Source organism: Nicotiana attenuata, chromosome 8 (assembly GCF_001879085.1).
Source record: "Nicotiana attenuata strain UT chromosome 8, NIATTr2, whole genome shotgun sequence".
Taxonomy (NCBI): domain Eukaryota; kingdom Viridiplantae; phylum Streptophyta; class Magnoliopsida; order Solanales; family Solanaceae; genus Nicotiana; species Nicotiana attenuata.
In genome coordinates this window covers 961,627-971,364 of record NC_031996.1, presented here as the reverse complement: position 1 = coordinate 971,364, position 9,738 = coordinate 961,627, and the positions used below count along the sequence as shown (strand labels likewise).

The window sequence follows — 9,738 nt, the reverse complement described above, 5'->3', positions numbered from 1 at the left end:
TTAATACATCACGTAAGTTAGATAGTAAAAATTTATTTTTGTCCCGAAGGTTTTTCCTTTCAGCTTCTTGTTCAAAAGTTAATACATGCGGATGTTTACACATTTTTTTTTTTTTTTATTTTTTTGGTGAAAGATGTTTACACTATCTAATCAGGAAACCAGAGGATTAGATACAGACCCAGGCGGCTACTTCTTTGCTGTCACTGTACAAGTAAATTAGGGCAAGCAAAGCATAAATTAAAGCTAAACAGTAAATGACGGAAATGTCCTTGGTCAAATTTTTTGCCCTTTTTATGTTAAAAGACCAAATTACCTCAAATTTAAAAGAGAGAAAGTAATACTAACAGAGACTATTTATGTCCTTGAATCTATCCTGTCTGATAAAAAGCTTAAAAAACCCTTTGCAGGGTTTAAGGAGCCAGCTGAGAAGAGATAATCAAGAGGACAGCTGAGGCTCAATTTGGGGCGGAATGAATAAAGATTTCAACCATGGTTAGCTTACTTCTTCTTCATCTTTTTCTTTAACCCAAAGCTCTCACAATGAGTTTCTCATCTCTTCAAATTTCTATCATGACTCTAATTTAGATTCCAGTTTTTCTCGATTTTTGATTCTATTTAATCACCTTTATCTTCTTCTTTTTTAAAATCTTCGCGTTGCTTTGGTGCCCCCAGCATTTAATTGTTTATCAAAAGAAAAACTTTATTTCATGTTTATGGATTGCAGCTGCTCACGTTGCGGTATTGAAATTATAATTTAAGATGTTGTAATCGAAGCCTGTAAAACGCTTCCCACTCTCATCCCCTCTTTTTCTTTTTTCTATCGTTTGATTTTTTTTTTTTTTTTGGTTGTCTTTTTCCATAATTTTACTATTGAAGACATGTGAGATTTGTGAATTCAATCTACCTACATTGCTGGCAGTTAATTTTGTCCTCACTTGATGAATTCAGATAGAGGAAAACCTCGAACTGCAGCAGTTCCGCCTCGCACCATTAATGTGCACAAATTTGCTGAGTCTCGAGCTTCTGAACTTGAGTCTCTTCACTCAATTGTAAAAGAACGATTAAGTAATGATTTTAAATCTCAAAGAAGCAAGAGAAGACGAACAACTGGACATGACAATAGACTAGCAAAGAGTAGAGCTAGAAAGAAGCAGAAAGCAGGAGAGGATAATGTAACTAGCCCAGTCCATTTGGAGAACGATAAGAAGAAACTTCCACGCCATGTTCGTAGGAAACTTGAACTTACAAAGAATTCTCTTGATGGCTTCTCAACTTCAGGAGATGGGACAAAGAGACTCAGAACTCACTTATGGCATGCTAAGCGTTTCACAATGACAAAACTTTGGGGATTCCACCTCCCCCTTGGTGTGCAGGGCAGGTAATAAGCTCTTAGCAATATTTCCAAAGTTTTAACTTTATCGTAGTGCATTGAAAAGAACCATTTGTTATCTTGTGGTTAAATAATGATTCACTCTCCACAACAGAGAGAGAGAGAGAGAGAGAGAGAGAGAGAGAGAGAGAGAGAGGAGCACATTTGTTCACTTTACATGGTTAAAAAATTTCCTATTGTATGCTTTCTATTTGTGGGGGAGAAGGTCGTTGAATCTTAATATTTCATTAACTATGAATATATGATGCAGCGGGAGGGGCTCAAGAGCTCTTTTGAAGAAACTAAAGGGAGGAGTACTAGTCCATGATGCAAGTTATTGCAGTGCTGTGCAGTTGGAGGGTCCAGAGGCAGGCATTTACCTACTCTTTCTTGCCAAGCTTTACTTGATACTTGTTCTAACTTATTTCCGTTTGGTCACTGGATTACTTTGAGACCAGTGGCATCTGATTAAATGAACATTTGTGTTACTTATCAAAAAAGAAAATAGACATTTGTGGTTATTTTCTATCAATTATCTACCCAAACCTTGCAATTATGAGCCCAGAAAAAAGAAACAGTAGCAAGGAAATAGCGGTCTTCTGCTAGCTAGAGATTGTGCTTATAATGTGGTCATTCACATATTCTTCCAGGATTTGTTGCTGTCAATCCTAGAAACTGTGCTTGTGCCTTCTCCATGTTCACATTGTGAAGATGCTCGTTCTGACATACTCTCTGGTGCTATCAACGGTAGTGCTGAGGTAGGTGGTCCATCTTAGTATTTTTTTTAGAGTTGTATTGCCTCCAAAATTTGCTTACTTGATATTTCTGTTTCTTTGGCAGCTCCATCATGTAGGAGCCGTCTTTTCTCAGACCATTGCTCCTGTAACCTATATGTGGCAACCACAGCAGTGTAGGAATGCCGATACAAAGGTTGATCATTCCAATATATGTGGTGAACAACAGAAAATTGATGGCTGTTCTTCTTTAAGGCGGTTGTGGGTTTGGATACATGCTGCTGCCTTTAGAGAAGGATATAATGCTTTGCAAAATGCTTGTGAAAGGCAGGTTGAGTAAAGAATCATATGGTGTCCATTTCTAATAGCTCATATGTACTAGTCTCCTTATTAATTTCTCCGGTTTTAGATGTTACAGTGACATGATGATGGCTTTACACATATTCTTTTCTTGATTATAAATGCACATACTGTTCACAGAACATGTAGTTTACTTGCCTTTTCATGTTGCTGTTGTGGGTTTGGATACATGCTGCTGCCTTTAGAGAAGGATATAATACTTTGCAAAATGCTTGTGAAAGGCAGGTTGAGTAAAGAATCATATGGTGTCCATTTCTAATAGCTCATATGTACTAGTCTCCTTATTAATTTCTCCAGTTTTAGATGTTACAGTGACATGATGATGGCTTTACACATATTCTTCTCTTGATTATAAATGCACATACTGTTCACAGAACATGTAGTTTACTTGCCTTTTCATGTTGCTGTTGTGTAGATCAGAAATATTGCTTCTTGATTTTCAGGTAGATGCAGCTGGCACTAGAGTTAGTTGCATTTCCCTTGAGAACCACCTTGGGAAGCTGGAAGTGATGGGATCAAGGGCATCTCAGCTTCTTCAAAAGATGTTACATCCTTCGACCTGGTGATACTATTGAAGACACAACCTTTCTATTTTAACTGAATTATGAGCATGTTAACTGAATATCGTTGTTGCAATGCAGTTCTTCAGTAAATTCTTCCCTAGTGAAGTATGCATCCTACATTGAGAATGATGATCAAATCCCATCTTCAGCAATCTTCTCTCTCTCTGTCTATGATCCTCGGTTTTTGGATAAAGATATTACTAATGCTTCGGAAGCAAAGGTTCAAGATACACTATCTTATAAGAAAGACGAGAGCGGAGGAAATGGAACTCCAAAAAGGGATATGAAGTTACTCCCGTGTTCGTTCTTAGAACCTGAAGGCAGTCATGGCTTATCTGAGTGTATTGATCTGTGGGATACTAAAAAGGACATAGATCCTCCAATAGAAGAAAACATCCTTTGCATGGAGAAACACCGTCAGCGTATGGAGTTGTTTCGCATTGGTGATATGAGCACAGGCAGACAACAACCTTCTAGTGAGAGGCGATTTTCTAGATTCTGCCCTATACTGCTTCTCAGAAGTGATAGCCAGAAAACTTCCATTATAAGGTGAATTTCCCAGCATAACATTTGGAAATGAAAAATAAGTCTGATTTATATTTAGACATGGTTGCTCAATATACTTTCATGACTAAAACACATTGCGTGTGCTGAAACTCGAACTCTCGTGCCACAAACACCTCTTCTGTGTCCAAACTTTCTTTTAACTTCATTTCAGTAAAGTTTGCTTTTCTTTCTTATAAAGCTATTTGTTGGTCCTACTGCAACAATCTTGTCATATCTCCTTTGCTGGTCTAACCTCTTGGGAGAATGAACATTCATAGTTCACTCACCGTTGAGTCTCGTAAATCCGTTTGTATAAGAAAATGAGGTCATTGCACTTCATGTTTTGATATGGATTCCCTTGATTTGTAACAATCAAGCAATTGTGTTCTTATATAGTGAATACCTCATAACTGTTCTTTTAAATCTCTCTTCAGATGGTCTATTATTCTTCCACTGTCTTGGATCAAGGTCTTTTGGATGGCTATTGTGACCAATGGTGCTCAAGCGATTGGCTTGAGAGAGAAGCACTGGATATCTTGTGAAGTCAGTATGGATGTTCTGCTTTCGCTATGAATTTGAGTCTGACATCGCTTTAAATCCCAATTTATGCTTTTCCTATTTGCAGCTTGGGTTGCCATGCTTTCCAAGGGAATTCCCTGATTGCAGTGCATATGCTTGTTTTATGGCCTTGGAGGAAGCTGCTTATGATAAAAAGTCGGAGCTCCGTTCTCCTCATACAAGGACTTGGAAAGTTCCAGTTCCATCTCCATGGGACAGTCTCCGCCTTGCTCTAGAAGGACTCAATGGAGCAGCTCATAGCTGGGTACAACATGAACAACTTTTACCAAATGATATGATCAGAAACATAGCAATGAATAATCCATACCTGAGAAGTTGCAAAACAGAAACGGAGAGTAGTTGTAGTGCTCCATTCGAGGGATTTGTGGCTAGGACATGTAATGTGCTGGCTCAGTTTTTGGATGAGATCAAAGCTAGCCATCTACTTTTATTTCCAAAAGTGCTTCACAGTAAGAAGTGCATCGGCAAATTTATCAAGGACGAAAAGATTCTCAATGAGGATGCAGATGGGGTCATTTACCAAATAAATCAGGACCAAAAATTGTGTTTGGTCAGAGTTCTTTTGCATGCCTACAGAGAAGGTTCTTTCGAAGAAGGAGCAGTTGTTTGTGCACCTCACATCGATGATGTAATGTTGTGGACAACCAGGTGACATTTGTTATCCATGTTGTATTCAGTTATTTGCTTTCCCTGTCCATTTACTTGTACTTATTTGTTGCTGATGGAGCTTTTATCCAGCAGTTTGAGAATTTCATATGATACACAAAAGAAAATGCAGGACTAAGCCCACTGCTAAATGGCAATGTTTTGAGAACAAACATTTTGGCAGATTATTCTTGACCTCATATGTGATGACTCCGTGAACTTCACCCTAACACTGTCCACTATACTGAGCCTACTTTTGAGAGAGAGTATTTAAAATCATTTCAACAATTGTGCCATAGTTATGCAGGAATTAATTATGCAGATAAGTAATGCAGGAATTAGTTATGCAGGGATTATTTCTTTGGATCGTTGTTCTTTTTTTTTTTTTTGGTTGGGAAACTAATATAGTACATTATATAACCAGCTAAAAATAATAACAAATTAGTGTTAGCAAGCAGAGTTTATATAGCACTGCAATAAGCTGGGCATAGCTAGGAATTGAACTTGTATTTCTTCATGTCCTTTTAAGTCTTTGTACTAGAAATAGAACTGGTTTACCAAGTCATTATGCAACTTCTTTTAATAAATATTAATATTGTACCAAATCTCCAAAGAGTTGGGTACAGATGAATCTATCGAAAAGGAAAGCATGTGTTAGAGGGTAATTTAATCATTTCAGTATTTAATCCATGTAATACAAATACATGTATTAGTTATCCATCTTCTACCCCGCATAAAATAATACGTAAATTGACTTATAACTTATACATGTTTTATTTATGTGGAATTATAAAATGCCAACCAAACATTGTATTTGTTGTGCTAATTTTATACTAAGTAACTAAAGGCTACCAAACATGGTATTAATTATGCTACTTCTAATACATGAATAAATTACTCCCTAGTGTGTGTGTGTGTGTGTGTGTGTGTGTGTGTACGTAGAACTAGATAATATATAGTTAAGTAGATTGTATGATCACTTCCTGTTATTTTGGTCTGCTCTTCTCCCTTCAACAAAAGTCTGGAAAAAATAGCAATCTTGAAAAGTCTTTGAAAATTCTGTTCAAGATTTCTATCGATGTTTTCATCTGTAGCCATTATGTGTTAGTAATTATATGGATAAGATGTAATTGCAGGTTCTTTTGTGACGTCTCTGGTATGATCTAACTGAACAATCTTATTGATGCTTGCTGAATCTTCTGTTAAATAAAAGTAAAAGAAGTATTACTTGATCCCCAAAAATAAAAAGAAATGTAAAGGGAGCTTAAGTTTCTTATTCTCAGATGCACCTATTTTAAGTTATCGATTCTGCAGATCAGAGATCTCCAAAGGAGAACTTCAAGTACCTGAGTCCTTTGCGAGATCCTGCTTCTCCCAGCAAGCAACTGGTAAATGGGAATTTCAAGTACCTGAAGAACCTGCTGCTAAAGAATCTTGTAGATTACCGATTGGCTTTATTACAACAGGATTTGTTCGAGGAAGGTTAGTAACTTAAATGGTAATGCTGCATTGCATTGTAACTGTAGTATAATCTCAGATAAAGAAAATTTTAAATTGGAGGAAAAGTTAGTTTTTCGAAAGTTATGATCTGTTCTTTCATTTTGGCACTGATGAATTTATCCTGCAGCAAGAAGCCTGTCGCAGTGGCTCTTTGCGAGGCTGTCTGTCTTGCTCGCCTGAGAGAGGAACAGTGGAAGGCTGTAGATGTTAGGAAAAGAAGGAAGGAGATCTATGTCCTGGTTAGAAATTTAAGGTCCACCGCGTACAGACTTGCTCTTGCTTCTATCGTCCTAGAACAATGGGAAGATGATTTGGAGTGCATGTGATTAGACGAGGGTTAATTGAGATTAGTAACAGGATTTATACCCAAAAAGAAAAAAAGGGGAGAGAAGTTGCAGTCTCATGTATGAACTCTGATATGTATTTACCTTAAGATTGCACAATATTTATCCAAATGTTCAATGTCAACAGATTGAAGAGAGGAATTAGTCTAGTAGAAATTCTTGGGGAAATTTTATTACATTCTTTTGCTATTTTCTTCCTGTGCAACCCAAGCATTGATTTCGTCAGCTTACTTTTTTATCTTTTGTTATTAATAAACGGGAACAGAGCAGGATTTATTGTTGAAATGTTATTTGCTTCTTCATTTGAGATGGAACAGTGCTAATCAAAGATCAGTCGAGAATAGCAATTACTCCTGTTTAAACTCATAAATCCAATCAAAATCACTATATCTGGTAGTCTGGTACTTCAAAGGAGAGAGGTTCACTGAGAAGCAATTTTTTTGTTCGTGGCCCCTTTTACGTTCAGTTTCATCTGTTGGATATTTGTTGTCATTTTGTTTTTTTCCCTCTCTTTTGCTTTCTTTCTTTCACAAAATTTTCAACCAGTAGCAATGTTATCGTCTAATCAGAATATTTAATGTATTCGTAACCATAGTTCACTACTGGAAGATTCTGTCCAATCTGACATATCAAATTCTTAACGAGACAGGTGACACCACATCAATGCAGAATAACTCTGCTCGGATGCTAACTTGTTTCATTGTCTTCTATTTTCTAAATCATATATAACTTACGCAAGAAAATCAATATCTTGTAGCTCTACAGGTAGTGTAACATTCCCATCTCTGATAGCCATCAACTCTCTTGATTTCCCTTCCAAATAAGCTTCCAAAAATGCAGCCAGAACCCCTCCAACAAATCTCCTCATTGGTTCTCTAGATTTCCCTTTCTTGCACAAACAATAAGTAGCCTTGCCTCTAATTCCTTTCATCTAACATATCATTGTGTCCATAATCCTCTGCCACAAAGTAACAAGCTGGCTTGCAACATTCACTGTAGAAATCGCCATGGTTTACCCCATTGGGAGCACAAGCAGGGAAGAGAGGGTTCTTTTTAACTTCTCCCAAACCCGAGCCAATTACCATCACTGCCATATCAAGATTGAAGGAATGAGGAGTATAGGTGAGAACTGATGGTGGAGTTTGTTTTCCTTTGTCCATGCCATCAACAGGATCAACACCGATCAATACTGAAAATTTCGGGTTAGTAGAAATATTAGCAATTTTTCCAAGAGCTAGCGCGAATGCAACTTTTCCTCCACGACTATGGCCTGCTAGTCCAAGTTTTTTCAAGTTTGGCTCAACATCGGATGGAAGGTAATGGTGCAATCCTTCAGCTAACCAATTTGTGATTTCAGCAGTTGATTTGATATCCTCAGTTGCATCTGCTCCTTCCACCAAATATAACTAGTACAAGGCAAATGAAATGTCACTTGAGAACCACAAATGAAAATCAATTCAAGTTACATACACTGAAATTTATATTATCAGTATAGCTTAACGTGTGATAGCAGATTAGTTATCATTTTTACTCAGTCACCAAAGTAGTACTTATCATTGAGATTTACCAGTAGTTATCTTATTAGTGGCCTGAAGGTGTAAAGATTTTTAATATTGTCACCGCACAGCACTTAAACTCGATGAAGGAGAGCCTTGTCGTAACTGATAAAGTTGTTGTCATGTGACCAGGGGGTCACAGGTTCGAGCCGTGGAAATAACCACTTGTAGAAATGCAGGATAAGGTTAGGTACATTAGATCCTTGTGGTTCGGCCCCTTCCCCGTACTCCGCGCATAGCGAGAGTTTAGTTCACCGAGCTGCCCTTTTACAACACTTAAACTCAATGAAAATAAAATAATTGTTCACTAGCAAAACAGTATACAGACTATACTGTAATGATTGGTTGATTTATACATCATTATCCTAGACCTTAATTTCCTAATCCAAAAATTGTTAATGCTAGTTATAAATAGCAAGTACTAATAAATCTCTGCTTCCCAATAACCTCATATTATATCAATATTTCCCTTACCAGACTTTCAATTGTTTTGAAGAGGATACCAAGAACAAGAACAGGAGAAGTACTATCATACTTTATATAGGATGATTGTATAATTCTGAGTTCACAATCAATAAAGTGAAAAAGGAACAAACCTGAGGAGCCACAACAATGAAGCCATGAGAAGAGACATGTTGAATAAGCTGAGTATAGAAAGAATTGTAAAGAAGATAGCCATGAAGAAATATCAGTACAAGATAGCTTCCTGCTTCTGATGGGGTGGCAATCAAGAGAGCCTTTGGAGGAGAAGGATGACTGTTACATTTTGTGGCTCAATTTTCACCAGCCTAGTCTTTATAATTTCCTATATCAAATACAGTAGTGGAAGTAATAGAACAAGTAATAGAGGAGGAGTAACTTATCACCATGTCTGAAGTAGATCTCTTGGTAACTCTTTAATCTATTATATTGTGCTTTTTTTTTTAATATATACCTTTTTCCTTCTTTTCCTTTGGTTAAGATAAAGTTCACTTTTGGTCTTCATAGACCCACCTTAGTGTGTTCTTAGTGTGTTTTCTAGTGTATGGGACTTTGGCCATGGGAAAGCAGGAAACTAAAGTCCGCTAGATATTTGTGACATTTTTGTCTTTGGCCAGATGGACACCATTCTCTGGGACCTTCTGCATTAGCATGATTAGGGATGGCAATTTGAGCGTAAACCCATTTGATCCGCTCAATCCGTTCAAAATTGGATTGGTCATTGACCTTATTTGTTTAACTCAGCCCATCTTGACCACCTATCACAAGTTGGGCTGGTTTTTGCCTAAATTGATCAATGAGTACCTTTGCTAAAACATGTTGAAAATAACTTTTTTTTGTTTGATATATGTTATATGTGTTAGGACCGAAAAAATCAGGTGTCATGTGGAAACTAGCAAAGCAAACCGTGCACGACGATAAATCCAACAACAAAAGAAAAATATACCAAAAGAGACACAAACATTTAATGTGGTTCGGTCAACTGACCTACGTCCACGGCGGCGATGAGCAATCTACTATAATAAAAAGAGAGTACACAATATCGAGAGAACAACCCCACGA

General features: G+C 37.1%; 1 protein-coding gene and 1 pseudogene across 2 annotated transcripts; one reads left to right on the top strand and one right to left on the bottom strand.

Moving 5' to 3' along the window:
- Positions 350-6,845, top strand: LOC109230718 (ribonucleases P/MRP protein subunit POP1). Of its 2 annotated transcripts, XM_019396123.1 has the most exons (11): positions 350-492; positions 949-1,378; positions 1,641-1,737; positions 2,020-2,127; positions 2,210-2,434; positions 2,907-3,025; positions 3,105-3,575; positions 4,007-4,115; positions 4,198-4,799; positions 6,111-6,278; positions 6,424-6,845. In XM_019396123.1, exons 1-11 carry the CDS (start codon positions 471-473, stop codon positions 6,620-6,622), a joined length of 2,550 nt encoding a protein of 849 aa, XP_019251668.1. In that variant the 5' UTR covers positions 350-470; the 3' UTR covers positions 6,623-6,845. The 2 variants fall into 2 exon arrangements, with proteins under 2 accessions (XP_019251668.1, XP_019251669.1); XM_019396124.1 differs by lacking the exon at positions 350-492 and having other exon boundaries at positions 1,290-1,378; positions 1,641-1,741.
- LOC109231747 lies at positions 7,251-9,138 on the bottom strand (annotated as a pseudogene).